This window comes from Arabidopsis lyrata (genome assembly GCF_000004255.2).
Source record: "Arabidopsis lyrata subsp. lyrata unplaced genomic scaffold ARALYscaffold_1, whole genome shotgun sequence".
NCBI lineage: Eukaryota > Viridiplantae > Streptophyta > Magnoliopsida > Brassicales > Brassicaceae > Arabidopsis > Arabidopsis lyrata.
The window spans coordinates 30,695,321-30,717,892 of NW_003302555.1; the positions used below are offsets into that span (position 1 = coordinate 30,695,321).

Genomic DNA, 22,572 nt, shown 5'->3' on the forward strand with positions numbered 1-22,572 from the left:
ATCAAGTGATTCCAAGTCTAATCCCGCGGAAGGATGGAAATGATGTGGAGATAGTATGATTGACTCGCTCAATCAATGGGTTAATCGACTCACTCGATCAATGAACGAAACAAGGATGTTGAACTTATCAACAAACTTAATTCGCAGATTCAAATAGGCCTAAGAGACTCACTCACTTAAGACTAATGAACAAACGACAAAGACTCAAACTTTGACAAGAAGAAAATGTTCTTATTACTTTAATATGATCAAGGGTGACTTTTACAAAGAAATGACTTGAGCTTATATAGGCTCGACTCTAGGTTTGGTGCAACAGTCTAATGACTCAAAATAGGAAAGCAATACACGAAATAAATCAAAGAAATCAAGTGGAGATGTGCCTTGAAAGAATATAGTTGTTAGGCTTTGAATACTTAGGTCATCTTTTGGGACATCTTTTATTTAATGCATGTGTTTGGATTGATCACCAAACGCTTATCCAAGAGGTTAGGAGCTCTAACCGGGTAAACCTAATCTCGGACATAGTGTTACCAATCCTTCGTGTTGTTGCCTTCATAAGTTGAGTAACAGGACTTAGAGTACTTAGCGAGTCCAACCCTAATGCATCGATCTATGCGTCGTTGCCTGCGTCAGTTGTGTAACGGAGTATAGGAAGATTTGCCGGCTTATTCTATAACCTACGATAACTCGTTCATTCGCTTTTCGTAGTTATGAACTAGAACGGAAACATAGAAACCCTAGAGATCTAAACCCTAGTTAGTCGAGAACCATGATACCCGGAGAAACCTGAGAACACCCAACGTCTTAGTCATATAGTTTACAACCGTTTATCATCTTAGCTTTCTTTAGTTTACTTAGCTTTCATTCATCGCATTCATTTACTTTCATTGCATTAGTCTTTAGAAAACCCAAAACCAAAACCCCAAAGTTTAGTTTTGTCTTAGCTAGATCTTCTTGTTTGAATTCAATAACTCGTAGCTACACTCTCTGTGGGATCGATCCTAAAATACTACTCTAATTATTGTGCACTTTCAGGTTAATGTGAGGTCTTCCAGGTAAAAGTCTGAAGTGAAATTACACGCACATCAGTAATTCTCCACCTCAGTCCGTTTTGCAATTCCATTTGATCAAGTAAGTAGAAATTTGAAATTCACCACCATTATGGGTATTTGATGAGGAATGATCGAGACAAAATTAAAAAAGGAAGAGCAAATTACGTGACATCACCATCAAGTCCAATCGAGCCTTATCGAACGATGAAAGTCGACATCGTCAGAATATCCCGAGATTCAAAATTTACCAATTTTATGGCTTTTCCAGGACATAAGATCGAGACAAAAGCGCTTGAGAACAGACTAGATTGGGAGATATGATGAGAAGCCGTCATAAAAGCCTTCACCGTACCACCAATCTCAACTTCACTGAATTGACTTGGGATCTAAAATTTAACGGGAAAGTAGCCATTCTGATTTTATTTGGCGAGAAGAACAAGTCAAGGATCAGGTTAGTTTGGAAGATATCAACGAAAAGGTATGAGATACGATCATTACTTTACGTTATGCTATTGACTTTGAAGAAACTGCTTGGGATTGGAAATCCACAAGCAAGATGCCTATTCTAGATGTATTGATCAAAGGAAACACGGACGCTTACAGCTCAGTTCGGAAGATACACGAGAACACCCTCCTAGGAGCATTCTGTCGTTTTGAAGTTCACAATCTGACGAGAGATTCAAAAGTCATTGGCAATTTGCATGTTTTAGAGCAAATGATCGAGAAAAACGAGCCCATGAACGGGTTAGATTTGAAGATTGGCGAGCTGAAGATTGCATAGGCGGACCGAACGGTCCACGACTGGTCGAACGACCCACAGCCAGTCCCGCCTCACACAACCAGCCCTGTCACACGTCCCGTGAACGGTGGGGCCAAGCACCACAGGATCGGTCAAATAAAGTCCAAAACCGATCCTCACCACACCATTCCACCTATGCGATCCGACACCACAATCGTCAAGCCAACCGTTCTTACCATCTATCACCGCGATATTGATCTTAACCGTGGATAACCCGACATCAAGATCAAATCTATTCTAGGTATATTTTTATTAATTTTGTTTTGTTGATTCTATTGATGGTTTTAAGTTTTTGTCTCACGGAAGATGCGAATATAGATTTATATCACGGAATTCGATTTCACTAAGCCAGGATTAGTCAATGTTAAGCAACAAAAAAGATCATCCGGTTAGTCACCATCCACATCCACCGACCATCACCCCGTTTTAGGTGACATTGTTCTTAACCTATCTCTAATGCAGATTCATCTCTTTATTTACTTTTCCACCGAGGACAGTGTGATTTACGTCTCGGGGTGGGGGGGATTAATGAATCCGCCACGACTAATGCTACTCCTTATTTTGTTGACTTGAGACCTTTTTCTAATTTTTACATCAATACGGTTTAGCAAAGCAAAAAGGTTTTATTTATTTTCTCGAGTCAAAAGTTTTATTGAGTCAAAACCACTTGGTTTTCGCTTCTCCATCATCATTTTTCTTCGTCCCTGTCACAAGTCTCCGGTGCTTTAAGGAAGAGTTTTGGTTGTGACTGGTGTTGTAAGTGTTGGTTCATTTTGTGAAGGTGAGCTGCTAGGTGCTTTGGCAAGGTTAGTCGAGTGTTGAGTAGAGGCGGCGAATAGGTATAAGTGGCGTCGCTAACTCGATGAGCTAGTGTAGAAGTCCATGGTTGCGTTAGTTCTCGGAGAAGCTGTAGGTTTCTATCTCGAAGTTTAGAGGACTGATCTCAGTTAGATTGGCTCGTGGCAACTAGGTTCTATGGAAACCATGCAAATTTTCAAATTTCACGAGTTCTGAATTAGTGTTTTTCTTCGCAACTTGGCTTTCATCGCTTAGATTCGATCTGAAGCTTTTTGAATAGTTATGTTGTATTTATTTTCTGTAAAATGCTTTGATCTAATTTTTGTAATTCTTGTAATTTTGTCAAAAATTAAAAATGGTATAAAATTTAATTTTTTATCAAAAAAAAAAAAAAAAAAAAGAAAGGGTTGAATGAAAGTTGAAACAAGGTAAAGTCGACCATGTTACGTTTACTATTACATTTTTTTTTTGGTAACATATTTTTACTATTACTTGACAGTGACTGAGACCCAATACGTACCAACGAATAGTGGTTTGCACACTCTTATACAGTACAGACCTATCTCCATTAATATAACTGTTGTGTCGGTTATATCACCAAAAATCATTGAAATATACTCATATGACATTAACCAGAAAAACCAATAATCATTCAAGTAAAAAAAAATCCATTATTATTGATTTTCAGCTTCAATCAATTATTATCACACAATGACTACAAATCCCGGAAGTAAACTGAAGTCAGAACCCAAGAAACCAAATTATTAGAAAAACAAAGACTAAAGGGCGTGGTCTTTTTTCCAATTTTCACATTTATATGTTTCTTCGGTAAAAAATATTAATTATATGTTTTTTTCCTTATTATGTGGTCTTACAGTTATCCGTCTTCTATTGAAATATTGTTATCTATATATATTTTTGGAAGTCTTTTTGGCCAAAAAATTCTTATTCAATTTCGTATTTATATATTTAGTCCCTACAAAATCCATCTGACAAAGATATTGTTTTAACCAAATTTTACAAAAAATAAATTAACACACAATATTTCCTAATATTACGATAACAAATTTGAGATTCAAAGATATGAAAATCAACGATTCAATTTAAAATGCTATTAAACATAACATCGAGAATATCTAGCAAATGAAAACTACTAAAACAATAAAATCGTGATCAAATTTCTCCATCAATTCTCGCCAAATACAAGATTTCTTCTTTCATTTAATTACTCCCAACATACCATTTTCAATATTTTATTCTCTCCAAGATATTGAACTAAACGATTTTTAGAAACAAACTAATGACGAATCTCCATAAAAATCTCCGCGGTTTCTTTTCATAATAAATATTCCATGAAATCTTTAAGAAATCGATTTTTGGAAACAGATTTATGACTCAAATTATATATTGATAGCATATTCTTAAATACCAAACTATTTTAGAGATTTTATTCCAATTTAGTTACAATATGGAATATTTTACGCTTTGTGATCAAGGGATTTTTTACCTAACTTATGAGCCTATAAATACTTTTATACTTGACCTCTCACAACATCGTAAAACATACAAAATCAACGATCTAAAAGAATCAGCAAACACACCTTAAGTCTCTTCAAATGGCTGCTACCTTTGCATATGCATAATTGAGTCTTGCAATAACGATTACTGTCTTCTACCCTTTTAACAAACCCTAACTGAGACCGAACAAGAGCTTACCTTGCAAGAACCTGTGGAGATGTTCACAAACAGATCCGCTTCGAAGATGTGTTATGTTCGAATCCAAGGCGAATTAAAACCTCCATTGGCTAAGTTTGGATTTCGACATGTTTAGTAAGATGAGAACATTTTGGATGGGAGGAAGAGAATAGATCGACACAAGCTTAGGGTCTCGGCTGGATTGAGTATCACACAGAAGAAGATGAAAACGGAGAAACTAACATTAAAAGTATGGAGAAACTAAGTTTTCCGAAGACATTGCGATATTTATATATCAGATAAGAGAGTAAGAAGAAACAGAGAGGATCCGAATCAATCGAAGAAACAATTGAATCCGAAAATTGAAAACACATAATTGAAGATTAAGGATCGCAAGAAAAGTGAAGAAGATGAGAGATGAGAAACAGAGAACGTACCACAACAAAAGCCACGAACCGATTTTTCCCTTTGATGGGTCCTAAAGCTCTCTTTTTTGCGCCTTTTTTTTTTTTTGGGTGCAAACTCTTTTTTATTATTTATGGCTAATGGATATCTATATTAACATTAAGGTTATATTTGGTAACTGTTATAAATAATAACTCTATAATATAATAAAAAAAAAGTAGAAGGAGACAGGGGAGAGAAAAGGTGCGTAATATAAATCTTTCTCCTCTTCTCATTATTAACTTCTCTTTCTTTCTTGTCTTCGTATATATAGGGAAAGTAACTTGAGGCCCACGTAACTTAAAGAAGAAGTAAAGACTAGAGATAAACTTTACTAATGGATAATCACTATCCATTTCTAACACTCTCCCTTGATTATTCATTATTGCGTACTGTCTCGTTAAAAACTTTATCATGGAAAAACCATATAGGATCAAAACCATGATAAAGGAAAAGAGTACAGTAACACAATCTCTCCCTCGAATAGACGAATCTTGTTCTCTTTATAGCTTTCGTAGATGATGCATCTCGATCATTCTCTTTGCTTCTTCTGATCTCGTCAATGCATGACAGAGATTTTTGAAGATAGATAGATCTTCACTTTGATGTCTATCTTTTGCTTGTTATTTACTGCCTCGTTAAAAACCTTGTCATGGAAAAACCCAGTGGGATAAAAACCATGATAAGGGAAAAAGAGTGCAGTCACGCTCATCATCATATGTCTCCCCCTGGAAGCATCTTTTTCAAAAGATGCTTTCTGAAAGTTGTAGCTGGAAGCGCCTTTGTAAATCTGCTACATTGTTACTTGGTCGAATGTACTGGACATCAACTTCTTGCTTCTTCTCAGACTCTTGGGTGCAAGAGAAGAATCTTGAAGAAATATGTCTTGTCATCTCGCTCTTGACATAGCTACCTTTGAGTTGGAAAACATTTGTAGCAGTGTCTTGTTGTTGGCTCTTCATTGGTGCCTATATTGCTTGTCTCTTGTATATGTTGAGTGCATCAATATGAGCCATACAAATTCTCGACATGCTTCATGTAGCGCAATAATTTTGGCATGGCTTGAGCAAGCGACGACCAAAATTTGTTGTTGAAAACGCCACGTAGTTGTTGTTTTGCGATATATATTTAGAAAGATCTGATATAGATTCTCCATCTGCAAAACCAACTAAACCAAACTCGGAGTTTCTAAAATAAAATAAGCCCAAGTTAATCGTACCTTGCAGATATGGTAGACACATTTGAACTCATTCAAGGTCTAGTCTGAGGAGATCAATTATACCTGCAAGTAGATCAGTAGCAAATGCTAGGTACAATATATTCACTAGATATATAAATGTTCGTCAGCATTTATATATGCTAGCTACAATTAACAAAATATATAAATACTCGTCAGCATTTATATATAATGCTTCATGATCAAACTATATAAAGTCGACTTTCCTTAGAAGTGACTAATATAACATCTGTTTATTTAGATGTTTGGTTGGAATATTTGGAGAGACTTTTGTCTTTCCAAGATCTTTTATTCCAAATAACTCTTTAAGAGTTTTGATGATGTTCAAAAACATCATGCTTATAAGTTCCCGGGAATATAACTATGATATCATATATTTTAGGATTAGTCCTTCAGACATCCCATGAGGCGCAATTCAAGTCATTTATTCATCAACTCAATATCGAGTGATTTTGACAAAACCCGGTACGACACACCGTTTTGTCTTAAGTATCATAATACTCTTTTGATGCATGGACCATGTGTCCAGGAAATTACTCGTTTTTTATACGAGATTAATATAGACTTGGCTGCCTCTTTGTTTATTGGCCAATATATATCTCTTTACGCTCACAAAGCAGAGATTTATGATCCTCATTAATCACATTTGTGCACTAAATCATTTTTCTTGTCGACATTATGTTGTCTTTGGTTCCATATTTTCCGTAATGACATGGTTAATCGAGATCTCTTAATCATTATAAATGATTTTATTCAGGTACCTGATTTCGTTGTTAACCATGACAATCGGTATTTTTACTCCTCTTTAGGAGTCTCTTTGCTTCTCTTGAGGAGTCTCTATACTCCTCTTTAGAAGTCTATATGCTCCTCTTTTTAGAGTTAAATCCTCTTTTTAATAATAATATGCTCCTTTTTTATTTTCGAGGATTTTCTTTATATTTGGAACCAAAGTTGTCTATCACGTTTTTATCGTGTTATAGACAATAATATGTAATCCGCCAGAGACATAATTTTTGTAGCATTTTTAGCTGGGACAAGAGATTTCCTATGAACTTTAAGTTCATATGTATTTATACGAGGATCAATAATTTATGAAATCTCATCCATCAGCTTTTTGCATTTGATTTGCAATAAATTCTGAATAGTGATCCTTTTGAACTTTTGAACTCTAAAGTTCATATTTATTATATTTATTTGTCCAAAGATCTAAACTATTCAATGATTCTCCCATAATGATGGGAAATTTTTTATCATCAACATGATGATTTGCAAATCTTGCAATAGGCACATCTCTCATAAGATGGCTCAATATTTATAGAGCAGAGACTCATCTCCTGCATCTATATATTTCATCTTTTTTTGGATGATATTTTTATGCGGTGTAGAGGAGCATTTATAACATATATCTCACACCCATAAAATTCAAAATGAGAAATATTTGATCTCCAATCATGTATATATAACATGGGAGAATATTTCTTATAAATTGTTGGCCTTATATATAATTATTAATACATGCAAAACTGCATGCTCCATGTAAAAACATGGAGATTAAATCACCATGAATCGTTTTGCAATCTCTTAGATTTGCGCTTTGAACGATTCGCTTAAAGCTCATTTTGAGAGTGAACATCATTTTTAGATGTTCCACTTTAACAAAAAGCGATAAATTTTAGGATATGACTTCACCAGAGTTATCTCGCTCTGGGGTGTCAAACTCACCAAAATTTATCGACTTATTGTCGATGTGGGATTATCGACTTATTGTCGATGTGGGATTCCTTTAATTCTCCCCCTCGAGATGATAACTCTTCGAGTTCATTCATCTCGAACTGAATCCCACTTTAGGATCAATAACATATCCAATATGGATCATGTATTTATTCTTAGATCCTTATAAAAATATGAGACTTGTAATACCCCTTCTCAAGATGATGGCTTTTTAAGCCTATTTATCTTGGACCGAATCTTATTTTTAGATCGGTTATATTTGGGGCTTAATTTGGGGATTATTGAGGAAATCAACCAGCATATACAATGAGCTTATTAAAAAAATGGTGATTTGGCCAAAAATCATATGTTTCTGGAGGCTTAGCCTACTACAGAATTAAGGAGGAGGAGATATATAACCTTCAACTCCGTATATAATATTAAATTTAAATTTAAATGAATTTAAATAAATTCAACATAAATTAAATGTTACCTCTGAAATGTGGACGGAAGCATGCAGTGCTTGAATAGGCTTCTCTTACTTTACATAAAATTTTAGTGATATTTAACCACTTTTTTTGAATTCCAATTTAGGTCATCAACATATACAGCAATGATCACAAATATCGAAAGAGATTTCTAAATAAAGACGCAAGAGCATTTTTCATTATTAACATACCCATTCTTTAATAAATAATCGCTTAAACAATTATACCAGATGCGTAATCCGTAAAGTGATCGCTGTAATATGACCGCACATATATATATATATATATATATATGTAGTCACTACATACTTAAGGTACATTTCTAAATTATAAGAGACCGTTAGGCTCATTAAGTACCTGAATGTAATTACATCTATGACTGGAGAATATGTTTCTTCATAATCAACTCCAAGTCTTTGAGAAAAACCTTGTGTAACAAGTCGGGCTTTATATCGTGTGATTTTAACTTTTTCGCACAAAGACCCACTTGCACCCAATAAGTTTTATATCTTTAGATGTAGTGACAAGAGATCCAAATGCATCTCTTTTATTAAGGGAGAGCTATTCAATTTGCATTAAACTTTTCTATTTCTCCCAATCAGGCCCTTGCTGGCACTGATACGGATCCTGGATTTGGATCATCATTATTAATTGTTTTGTTATACCGGGATGGCTTGACCGGTTATACTATATTATAGCAATTAGCAAACCTCTGTTTATCATAAATATTTTGCCATCGTTATTTTTTGCATGATATAATCATACATATGCGTGTCTCCATTGTGGTCAAACATTCGATACCACATTTATTTATAGTCTCAATATAATCATTATAAAGAAAAATATTTTGGAAACTACATAGTTTCTTTGAGACTTTGGAGTACACAAAGCATCAATTATTATGAATATGATGCATTTGGAAGTCGAGAGACTATCTCAACTAGACCTTCCAATTATTTGCACTGTCTAAAAATATATTGACATGTGCTTCATATATTCTCACAAGAAAAATATAGTTTTGATTTTAAAGACATATTTCAAAGTCTTTAAATCTCATACAATATATATATTTATTCTTTACGAATAAAATAAATAAAAATAATTAAACATATAAATTCACAAAAATAATAATTTATAGACTATAGCCTTTTCATACAAGAATTCAAGAGGCATCGCCTTCCATTAAGAATTCAATAGACATAGCTTTCGTATGATCGTAGTGAAGGAGGCAGAGCCTACCATATATATCAATCAATCCAAAAAAAATATAAATTTTTATTTGATCGTTAGGAAGGTAAAACCTACCATATATGACGATCGATCCGGAAAAAGCATAGCCATTTATTTGATCGTAAAGGAGGCATAGCCTACCATATATAACGATCTATCCGGAAAAGACATATTTTTTTATTTGATCGTAAAGAAGGCAGAGCCTACCATGTATAACGATCAAACCGGAATAAGGCATAGTCACACGATGTCTAAAATAATTATGTTCTATAAACATAAATAAAATTTAAATAATATAAATTTTACTTACCTCATAAACGCTCTAACGGTAAAGACATCGTGCTGATAACGTGTTATAAATAATAACTCTATAATATAATAAAAAAAAAAAGTAAAAGGAGAGAGGGGAGAGCAAAGGTGCGTAAATCTTTCTCCTCTTCTCATTATTAACTTCTCTTTCTTTCTTGTCTTCGTATATATAGGGGAAGTAACTTGAGGCCCACGTAACTTAAAGAAGAAGTAAAGACTAGAGATAAACTTTACTAATGGATAATCACTATCCATTTCTAACAGTAACATTATTAAACGAAAATTGTCCACACACACCCTAGAACTATTAATAAAACTTAATAAATTATATATTTAAAATCTTAGTTTGGAATTAATCAACTTAAAGTTATATCAGCATTTACTATATGCTACAAAATATTATATATAGTAACATCTCTTTACTTTTACAACAACTAGTTTTAATTAATTGAATTCCAAACAAAAAAAAATTGACCTTAACTTAGCCAAATCCGGGTTAAAAGTTCTGTGTCTTTTTAAATAGGTTGTCTCATTAATGATAAACAACTCAAATACTAGTTTATGCAATTTATTTAATTTAATTTAATTATAAAAACGAAAATACAGTATTAATTTTAAAGAAAAAAGAATGACCAATCAAAATGAACATATAAGATTTGATAACTAACTTTCCATATTAATTTGTTATTAATTATTATACTTCACCTCTCATCTTTATATGATTTTATTTTGTGAAACAAATAAATCATCATATCATCTATATATACATTTTTGAAGTACATTTAGCAAATAAATCCTGAAGTTGAGAAGTATTTACAATAGAATGCCATTGTCATAAATGTTTATATATTAATTAATATTACAAAATATTTTTAAAAAAAAACTTTTAGAAACTGTGGCTTCCAAATATGGTAACAAATTGATTTTGTTTCTAAATTTTTCTAAAACATCTCTACCAAATTTAAACATTAATATATAATTCTTCTTTCACTTTTATATGATCTTATAGTAATTTATTTTGAATTTATATAAAATACGAATAATTAATAAAATAATAGATTTTTCTACATATAATGTGATTCAAATTTTTAAAAATGGACATATATTACTCAATCGATGAACAAAAAGTATGTGTACAATATCCCATCTATACTAGTATAATCGCAGCACTTTTTGTGACGGGTGGGTAAAAAAGTTTTTGGGTATATCGGATATCCGACCCATTTTAAAAATTCCTTCACAAAAAATTTGTTGGGTCGGGTTATATTTAACCCAACTCATACACCGGATATTCCATATTTAATAATTTAGATTTTTAAAAGATTTGATTAAGATTTATAATTATGATTCTCCTATCATCTTTGTTTGATTTGTTTTTAACTGTTTTGAATCATCATATAATACATAAAGTAAAAAAAAAAATCAATTTTTTCTCTGCATATACTGTGATTCGAAATTTTAAAAACGGACATATATTATCCAATTGACGAAAATGTGTGTTCAACGTTCTACATCGATTAAAATATTTAGACAATGATTCAGAATCATATCATAAATAAGAACATTAATAAAATAAATGAGTTTTTTGGCGGGACGGGTTTTTGAATCAACAATAATAAAAAGAAATATCATTAATTCGCCGCTTCAATACGGATTTAATCCTTATATTTTTAATACAAATCACATGACGGGTTAAGAAATTACGGAACGGGTTATATTTCGGAAATGATTTATATGGCGGACAAATTTGAATCAATATTTATATACCGCTTTAATACGGGTTAAATCCTCCGTTTATTAATAATTATCTCGTGGACTCGTGGTATACCGTTACTTAATAACAATTGTAAACTATAATATAAATAAATATGTTATAAGGAGATACAATTTACAAAATATTTTTATACTAACTTTAAAATTAAATCATCCCGCGGTGTACCGTGAGTTAAAATCTAGTATTGCTTAAAAAATTGGACAATGGTTCAGAGTCATACTATAAAAAGGACCAAAATGATTCTGAATACAAAACGAGGTTATATGGTGGGACGGGTTTGAGTCGATATTAATACGTGACGATATACCACGGGTGAAACCTAGAATTAAAAATAAAAATATAATTATATAATCTTAAATACTAAACAAACCAAACAATATTAACCAAAAAAATATAACTTAAAATTTAAAATTTTTAGTTTAAAAAAATCGACTCGCCATATACCGCGGGATAAAAATTTTTGATACAAAATAATATCAAATTATTATAATAGTCCATGATTATAAATACTTGCCAATATTAACACTATATCATTTATACACCTACAAATCTTCTAAGTACACATATTTCAACTATATTAATTATAATATAAAATAATTAAATGAGATTTTTTTATAATATCAATTTTAAAATACAATAAATTATAAATTATTATATAAAATACATAAAATATAATTTTGCCCCGCGGTGTACCGAGGGTTAAATCCTAGTCTATATAATAAAAAAAAAAAAGACTTTTTCTGCATATGCCATGATTTGAATTTTTAAAAACGAATATAAATTATTCAATCTATGAAGAAAAAATGTAACAATAAAAAATTTGGACTTGGATAATATATTTCTTTTAAACAAAAATAAATTTTAACAAAAAATTTTAACTAGGTACCGGGTCAGAATTTGAATGTGTATTCAATTTTATTCATTTCATTTTTTTTGAAACGTATAATTTTATATACTACAATAAAATTTATAATATTTTAATTTGGAATATTTAAAAATAGTTTTGCTTGATATTTTTTAAAAATATCATCAATACTGAATATGTCAAAATTTTAAAAATTATAATACTCTAATTTGTTTTTTTTAAATATATTTAAAATATCTACAATAGACGGTGGGTTAAATATAATGTATTATATGATGGAATGAGTTATGATCCTTAAAACTATATGAATATTTACATTTCATTTCATACAATTCTTTTTTGAAATTCATAATTTTATATACTACAATAAAAAATTTAAAATATTTTAATTTGGAACATTTAAAAATAATTTAATTTAATATTTTAAAGAATATCATAAATATTTAAGAAATCAAAAAGATATATTTAAAATATTTATAGCAGACACTGGGTTAAATGTAATGTATTATTTGATATAAGAGATGATCTTTATAACTAAAGATATGTTGATTATATGATGAGATGTGTTAAATAATGTTTGACACCTCTAAAAAGATGTGTTAAATAAGGTTTGACACTTCTATATATTTGAAAATTTGATTCTGCAAGCAATTTTGAAAATAACGAATGATGGATTGTGCACACAATTTTTTCATTGGGATTCTAAAATTAAAATATAGACTCCACGCACATGTTGAATTTGGTATTATTTTATACCAAAATATGTTCATAACATGTTCAGATGGTCCCTAGGAATTTATCGGTCTGGCGAGATCCTTGGATTTCATATGTTAATCCACGCCCCACAAATGGAAGGGAAAAATTATTACATCCAAATCTGATGGTTAACCATTTAATTAATCCGGTTACTAAAGAATGGTACATTCCTATTCTACAAGAATTTATGGATCTGGTGGATATTCAATTAATTCGAGGGATGACTATTAGTCAAGTACATAAGCCAGATAGGCTTATTTGGCATTATACAAATTCAGGGAGATATACAGTAAATTCAGGCTATCGGCTTGCCCGAGGGATGATTGAAGCGATTGAATGGGGCCCAAATTGTAAAACTTTACAAGCACAAACTTTTAAAAGTCAAAGCTCCTCCAAAAATAAAATACTTCTTATGGAAAATTGCTTTGGGATCCTTAGCAGTAACTTCAAAATTAGCACATCGAGGGATTCGGTGTAATATTACCTGTAAAAGGTGTGAGATGGGATGGCAGAGGAAACAATTAATCATGCTTTATTTGAGTGCTCTCATTCTCAAAAAGTCTGGGAATTATCTGAAATACCTATGGTATCAGGTAGTTTTCCTCTAAGGTCGGAATTCTCTAATCTAGACTATCTTTATTGGAGGCTACCACCTCCTATAGATGGAGGGGAGAAAACTTACTGTTATGCTTAGATTTTGTGGTTTATATGGAAATATAGGAATAGAAAGGTTTTCAAAGGAATACAATCTGAACCCACATATATTTTAAATCATGCTTTGAGTGAAAAATTAATGTGGGAAGAAGCTCAATTGGAACCGATGGAAAATAGCAATATCACGGATTTTATGGAAAGGCCAATCCAATCTATAAAATGTCGGATTGATGGCTCTTGGAAATTTTCGGATCCAACTATGGGTATAGGATGGTGGTGTTTTCAAGGAATTGATCAAACCTTGCTGCTTGGTATAAAATGCCTTCGGAGAGGCCCCTCCCCCCTTCATTCGGAGTTGGAAGCTTTAATTTGGGCTATGAAGAACATCCTTTCAAGAAGGATTGATTGTCAGGAGTTTGAAACAGATTGTTCTGAGTTAGTCTCGATGGTACAATCTCTTGAAGAATGACCAGCTTTTTCCAATCTGCTAGATGATTTGGATTTGCTCTGTGTCTCCTTTCCCCTCTTCTCGCTTTCTCTTATTTCTCGTTTATGTAATGTTAAGGCGGACTGCTTACCCCGTTCTTTTAGACTTTTATTTTCTGATGTTACTTTTGTAAACTCTTCTCCTCCTAATTGGGCAACCAATCATGGAGTTATTTTTTAATGAATGGGTGGTTGACAAAAAAAAAAAAAGATATTCAATTATGAAAATAATTGCTAAATTTCGTAATTAGCTCAAACAAATATCTATTTCAACAACCAAAGAATTACAAATTGAAAAAGAAACTTCTTAAATTAATTTAACATAATAGCTAACTTCCTTAATTAACTCAAAATAATTTACGTTTTAAATACGATTCATTTATGATATTTCGATTTTGGATCTAATTAAATTCTATGCAATCTCATTTTGTGGTTGTTAAAATAAATTAACTCATAGTTCAAACAATATTAATTTTTAAAAAATAATATTACTTTCCGTTTTCATATCTTAAAAAAAAAATATCCATAATTAAGTATCATATATATTTATATATATTCATTATAATATTATATATATGTACTTACAAAAAAATATTTTTTCACTTACGACTATAATATATCAAAAATTTATTTCAAAATATATAATATATATAATTTTTTACTAAATAAAATTCAACACGTACTGTAGTACGGGTGATGATCTAGTTCATAATTATTATATGAACTACAAAGTGTTATACATAGTAACATATGTTTACTTTCTCAACAAATAATTTTTATTGATTAAATTCCAAATGAAAATAATAATTATATATATATCAAGCAAATAAAATTGCAAATATCTCTATATCATTCTACAAAACTAAACAAATCTAAAAACTTATATTTTATTCAATATAATGTTTTTACTTTTTAGTAAATTATATAAACATGGAAAAAAAAACATAATCTCGCAGTTCCTTAATATATTTGGTAACCAAAATTAAGATTACATCTTCTGCACGTCTACACAGACGGACATGTTATTTATTCATTTGCTTACAATGTCCCACCACGAAATAAAAAAAACAAGAACCGATTATTTACTTTTGACAAGTAATTACAGTTATTTGTTCGTTTTGTTTTGTTTTACAGTCTTTTCTCATTTGGTGAAATCAAGTCAAATGACCAGAACCAAATGCAAGTAGAATGACTGAATGACACATGAAACTTTCTAATGAAAATGTAACTTCATCCTCTTGTCCGCTTGGTCATCCTTGTTCCCCAAGTTAGGGCTTCCTTTGTGTTGTGGCTGCCCAATCGTGAGTTGAAAAGGAGGACGGTGAATCAGTTACAAAAATTTATGCATCTCAAGGTATGTGGAATAGACGGTCTTTTAATTCAACATACCTCGAAATTGTAATGACCTAACGTGAGCCTTGGCATCTAGGCTTCGTCACACCGGAAATCTTCATTAACCATTGAAGCCTCCTGAGTGTAATCACGATGTGTCCAATCGTTATTCCGAAGATGACTCCAGGTGCTAAGCCTATGGCAGCTGCAGTCCAGTTCAACACTCCTTCTTCTTCTTCCTCCCCTGTTTCTGGTTGTTGTGATGGCTGCGTGTTGACACCTCCGCAGTTTTTGTCAAGGGGAGGACCACAGAGTCCAATATTTTCTTCAAAAGACGAAGCAGATTGCGTCTGGAACTGTGTGCTTTGCGGTATAGGACCTATTAGCTTGTTGTGGGAAAACTTGATGAACGATAGTGTTGTGAGGTCCCTGAGCGCAGATGGAATTTGGCCTGAAAGCTTGTTGTGAGACAAGTCTAGTGACTCAAGCTGAGTCAGGCTCGCCAAAGATGAAGGGATGTTTCCAGTGAAAGAATTTCTTGAAAGATTGAGCACAATAAGATCCTTCAGTAGACCAACAGATTCAGGGATCTTTCCGTGGAGTCTATTTCCTGAGAAATCAATGGTTGTTAAGATTGTAAAGATCCTGGTGTACTCCAACTCTACTCCTTTATTCGTCAAAACTATTGAGTCCTGGTAATATGAAATACCCCCAATGTACTTCCATTTTGGACGATCTCCCTTTGAGGACATTGCGCTCCAATAAATGAAGAAATCAGATGCTAAGGTCCCTGTGAAGTCATTGTGTGATATATCAATAATTCGCAACTGAGTAAACCAAAAATGACCTTGAAAATGATGTTGTAACGACCCATGAAACTCATTTGACCGGAGGACTAGAACTTGTAGCTTCTTCAGTAGATGCAACCAGAATGGAAAAGTGTCGTTGAGTCCATTGTGTTCCACGTTTAGAACCTCCAAAGATGAGCAACCAATCAACGATCTTGGAAGTTTCCCCACGAAATTGTTGTGACCAACATTGAGTGACCTCATATTGCTGGCATTCATGAATATATCTGGTAAGTTTCCCCCGAGGTGATTATCACCAAGGTCTAAAACTGATATAGACCTTTCCATGAGCTTCCGAAGACACTCCGGAACGGATCCATTCAAGTTGTTGTTACCAACATCTAGGATATCCAGAGAGGTCATATCACATATCGATATGGGAATCTCTCCGGAGAAATTGTTTCCTGATGCCAATAGGTCTGTGATGGGCCATCTTGGGACAAATAGTGGTCCTTGGAAATCATTTGACCTCAGATCTAGCACACTGATCTTGCTTGTAGAGATATCCTTTGTGAATCCATCGAAACCACTGAAACTGTTGTTGGAAAGATCCACAGTAATCAAATTTGGCAGACTCCACAACCAGCTTGGCACTTGACCTGTGATTCTGTTGTTCGAAAGGTATAAACCCGACAAACTGCTATTGTTTAGGTGAGATGGTGAAGACATATTTGAAAACCCCAGAGTTCCGTTGAGTTGGTTATCACTCAAATAAATAACTCTCAAAGAAGGAATGGTGAAGAGTGTAAAAGGGATATATCCAACAAAAGAATTTTGTCTTGCATCAAAGTTTTCCAAGTTAGAGAGTGAACTCATATTTGGAGGGAGTGTACTTGTGAATTGATTATAGGCAAGTGATAAACTCGACAATTTCGTAAGATTGAGTAGTTGAAGGGGAAACTCACCACTAAGCTTATTGGACTCAACAATTAAGGTGGTCAACTGCTTCAAACTACCAAAAGAAGATGGGATTTCACCAACAAAATTGTTACCAGAGAGGCTGACAAAGGTCAGACCAGAAAGGTTTCCAAGTGACGAAGGAATCAAACCACTGAAATTACAGTAGTCAAGTTTCAAGACATTCAAATGTTTGAGGTTACCGATAGAATTTGGTATATTACCCGAAAAAGATGTGGAAGAGAGGTCCAAAACTTCAAGAGAGTTATTTCCATGAAACTTTGGGAGAGGGCCTTCCATTTTGTTGTTGCCACTCAACGAAAGGGATTTTATAGTAGGAATCAAAAGAACCCTACTTGGAAAGCCACCGATCAAGTTGCAATCGTCCAAGTAGAGTGATTTTAGATAGGATAGGTTTGTGATATTTTCTGGAATTTCTGAGGAAATGTCAACGGAACCTAGGCTTAGCTCCTTGAGGGTTGTCAAATTCCGGAAAAGATTGTCAAGAAATGATTTTTCAGCTGATAAAGAATTAGAAGAAAGATCGAGAGACACCAACTTAGTTAGCTGAAGCAGCTCGACTGGAATTTTACCCGAAAAATTAGAGTGAGAAAGGTTGAGTAGTGTTAACTCCGTGAATGTAGTGTATTGAATGGAGAGGAAAGAAGATTTGAAATCATTGTAAGCAAGATTGAGAGCACGAAGATTGTGTAGCTTAAAAAGACTGCTACTTGAATTGATCTCTCCCTCAAGGGAATTTACGCCAAGGTCTAGCCCGATCACTTCCCCTGACTTGCTATCGCAAGTAATACCATCCCAAGAACAACAATCTCCTTCTTTCTTCCAATATGTTGTGCTCCACCTCAAATCTCTAAAGGGACGAAAAGACTGTTGAAACCCGTTCTTTAGCTCTAGAAGAGCATCCCTCTGGTCTTGACGGCACAAGTGTCCAGATGGAGCCCCATATGCGCCTAAAAAAGTTGAATTGAAGACGAGAAAAGAAAGGCTTAAAAGAATGATACTCACTGAGTTCCAAGAGCCCTCCATCTCTCTCTAAGGTAATTCAACGAAGAGAATTAATGCAAATATGGAAAATGGAAATCGTGACGGTAATACGGTTTCAACTTTCATGGCCATATCTTTATAAGCAGTAGGTCTGGGCACGAAGCGGATATCCGGAAAAATTAGGATATTCGTTATTCGATTCGTCTTAACCGAATATTTGATTTTGTGATTTGCTTTGATCCGAAAATTTCAGGATATTCGGAAAATCGAATATCCGGATTTTTTTATGATATTTGCGGATATCCGCTTCGATACTTCTGCACCTATTAAAACCCTAAAAAGCTAAGCGCTCGCATGTAAAACTACGAAGAATAAGATAAAATTTGGGAAAAAACAATCGTCGCACGATTCCAACTTCTTATTTTTAAGGGATAATTGATTTTTTTTTCTTCAATAAATTCCACTTCACTAATAAAAACTATTAAATTGTGTCACAATTCACAAACACAGGACAAAAAGATAAAAAACTGAGTTTACAAATACAAGCCAAAAATATATTATGATATGCATATATATTATAAAAATTTTACTAAAATATATATATATATATATATATATACTAATATATATCAAAAATACGGATCGAAGCGGATATCCGACTTTAAAAAAATCAATATTTGTTATTTGCTCCGGTTTTTACGAATACTATATTTTCGTATTTGATTTGCTCCAAAATTTTACGGATATTCGGATTTTTTGAATCGAATCAAAACGAATACCGAGTCGAAGCGGATCTAACGAATATTTTGCCCAGGCCTAAAGCAGAATAGACAGTACTCTCTATAACAAGGTAAATCCAATCAGGTTGACTCACTTATTAGTCTTTCTTCGAAGTATTCTATACGTTCACGGCAGAGAGAAAAATCTTTGGTTTAATGACTAGAAATTCCATATGTATTATCATCTTTTTCCAACTTTGACTCATTCAAACCCGTGATAATCTTCACAGGAAGTCAGGACCCATTCATTAACTATGTCTATGTGTCAATGTCTTCACCTATATTGTCTAACACAAAATGTAATTTCTTAGAAGAAACATATATAAGACAAATTTCAAAAAAAGAAAAACATATATAAGACCAAAACCATATTATGGCGAGCTAGGAGACAAAAACAAAACCATATAACTGCATAAGACATCAAGTTCTTTTTTCCCGCCAAACCAACAAAATTATGTTTTCCCGTCAAAACCGTAAAATTAGTTTCTATATGTTAAAATAATAGTTTAAAATTTATTTAGTTGTAAATATATTTTAAAGCAACAATTAAATTATTATCACTAAGATTAATATTCAAAATATAACAAATTAAAAATATTTGTATTTTAGTCATTATTTTATTAAACTCATCTAGATGGAGATCAAGATTTATAAAAACTAATCAAACAAACAAAAATTCATTCAAATGTTCCATCCAAATGAACATTCAAGAAATGAAACTAATAACATTCAGATGAAGCATTTGGATGATCAAACGAACAAGCCCCATAAATAAAACTACCTAGCTATATGTATTGGCCAGGGACCAATCTTTGAACGTACAAATAAGAATTATTAATTAAAAAAATCTATTCAAGTCATCGCTCATCCATTCTATGTTCTTAATGAAAAATTTAAAATAAAGATTTAATACTATCAAAATTCTAAATAATTATCGTTAAATTGTTATTTTTTATATTAGTTTTTCTCAAATAAAGATATAAGCTATATATTTGTAAAGAGCAAAGCGTTTTTGCAATCTTTATTTAGGTGTGGAGAGATTTGAGCAATAAATTTGTAAAGAGCAGCAAACCTTATCCGGATTATATCGATGCCATGCATTATCATCAACAACAATAGCCTCTTCCGGTGAAGCAACATTGTCACTTTGAAGCAAGGACTTGGATTGAGTTATAGGGGGTGATCGACTGTATAGACAATCTTTAGGAGTTTTCCCGAAGGTATTCACTACAAGAAAACATAGCAATTTCCGACGAACATTTCCGACGAAATATTTAGTCGGAATTATTCCGACGGATTTCCGGGGAATTTCCGACAAACTTCCAAGAAAATAATATTTCGTCGGAAACTCGTCGGAAACATAAAAACTTTCCCGACGATTAAAAATTCGTCGGAATTTCGTCGGAAATATTTGTCGGAAACCATGGAAAATTCCGACAATCCAATGTCATCGGAAACTGCTCGGAAACTTGTCGGAAAATTTGTCGGAAAAAACTAGGTAAACACGTGATTATTCACTGCACATGTTCCGACGTAATCCCGACAACTTGATCGAAAAAATTAGTCGGAAAATTTATCGGAAATTCTAAAGTTTTGTAAGAAGTTCGTCGGAAATATTAAAGGTAACCACTTTAGAATTTCCGACGAATTTCCGACAAAATGTTAGTCGGAAAAGTTTTATATATATACTAGACAACGAAAGAATCATAAACACAAGAAAATAGTTGAAAAAAAAAAAACAGACACACAAGAAAATCTTGGAAAAAAAAATGTCTTCTCATAATATTTATAAAATTAGAGAGTGGATGTATAATCGATTAGATGATGAGACCGGAGCTATGAGGCAGGAGTACAAGGAAGGTTTAATGGAATTCATGCAGTTTGCATCTAATCAAGAAATGACGCGTATCGAAGGTATTATGGCATGTCCTTGTGTCAAATGTTGTAATGATCATTTTCTTGCAAAAGACATTGTTTGGAATCATTTATATTGGGGAGGTTTTACACCAGGATATTATATATGGTTTTCTCACGGGGAGGATTTTAGATCGGGTCCTAGTAGTAGTCGTGAAAGAAGAGATGAAAACGTTATAATTAGCGATGAGCATATTCACCAGGAAGAAGATAATGTAATTGGAATTGGTAGTGGTGAATTTCATGATAACGTAGAAAATACTAATGTTGCGGAGGAACCCAACTTAGAAACACAGGGATTTTTCGATATGTTAGATGCTGCAAATCATCCGATATATGCAGGATGCAGAGAGGGTCATTCTCCTTTATCCGCCGCAACACGTATGATGAACATCAAAACAGACTACAATTTAAGTGAAGATTGCGTTGATGCGTGGGCTGATTTTATCCACGATTATCTACCGGAAGATAATTTATCGCCAGTTTCATACAACGCAATCCAAAAATTGGTATCTGGGCTAGGTTTACCATTCCAAATGATTGACGTGTGTAGAGAAAATTGTATGATTTTTTGGGGAGATAATGTAAATATGTCTCAATGTCGTTTCTGTGGTGCTGAAAGGTTTCAGGTTACTAGTGGGCGAAACAAAATACCATATAAGCGTATGTGGTATTTGCCCTTGGCTGATAGGTTGAAGAGGTTGTATCAGTCAGATCGGACAGCGGAGGGTATGCGATGGCACGCTGAACATGAATTCACCGGGGAGATTTCACATCCATCAGATGCATCGGCCTGGAAACATTTTTGTTCTACATATCCAGTCTTTGCTAATGAACCAAGGAATGTCTATCTTGGTTTATGCACGGATGGATTCAATCCATTTGGAAAGTCAGGTAGAAAATATTCTTTGTGGCCAGTAATAGTCACCCCTTACAATCTCCCACCTTCCCTTTGCATGAAAAGAGAATTTCTTTTCTTAACCATTTTGATTCCTGGTCCAAACCACCCTCGTCGTTCACTTGATGTGTTCCTACAGCCGCTTATAGAAGAGTTAAAAATGTTATGGTACCAAGGGGTTTGGGTATATGATGTCTCCACAAAGACAAATTTTAACATGCGTGCTGTATTGATGTGGACTATTAGTGACTTTCCCGCATATGGCATGTTATCGGGTTGGACAACTCATGGAAGACTGTCATGTCCATATTGTCAAGATAATACAGATGCCTTCCAACTAAGACATGGCCGGAAATCAAGTTGGTTTGATTGTCATCGTCGTTTTCTAAGACGAAATCATCCATATCGTCGTAGTAAGACGTTGTTCCGCAAGAACAAGAGTATCCGTGATCCACCGCCACCTGAGTATGATGGTGATTATATATTGAATCAATTTCGTGATTTTGATGTTGACTGTACAGCATCGGTAGGGGGTAATGGCCATGTCCGAATTGATGGATATGGAGAACATCATAATTGGCATAAAAAAAGTATCTTCTGGG

General features: G+C 33.2%; 1 protein-coding gene across 2 annotated transcripts; it reads right to left on the bottom strand.

Annotated features, from left to right (window-relative positions):
* Positions 1–15,236: 15,236 nt before the first annotated feature.
* LOC9330648 (receptor-like protein 12) lies at positions 15,237–18,472 on the bottom strand. Of its 2 annotated transcripts, XM_021014940.1 has the most exons (3): positions 16,339–18,472; positions 15,687–16,239; positions 15,237–15,588 (listed from the first exon to the last, which is right to left on the bottom strand). In XM_021014940.1, the coding sequence occupies exons 1-2, from the start codon at positions 18,419–18,421 to the stop codon at positions 15,704–15,706; spliced, it is 2,619 nt and encodes an 872-aa protein (XP_020870599.1). In that variant the 5' UTR covers positions 18,422–18,472; the 3' UTR covers positions 15,237–15,588; positions 15,687–15,703. The 2 variants fall into 2 exon arrangements, with proteins under 2 accessions (XP_020870599.1, XP_020870598.1); XM_021014939.1 differs by having other exon boundaries at positions 15,687–18,472.
* Between the last annotated feature and the right edge of the window lie 4,100 nt (positions 18,473–22,572).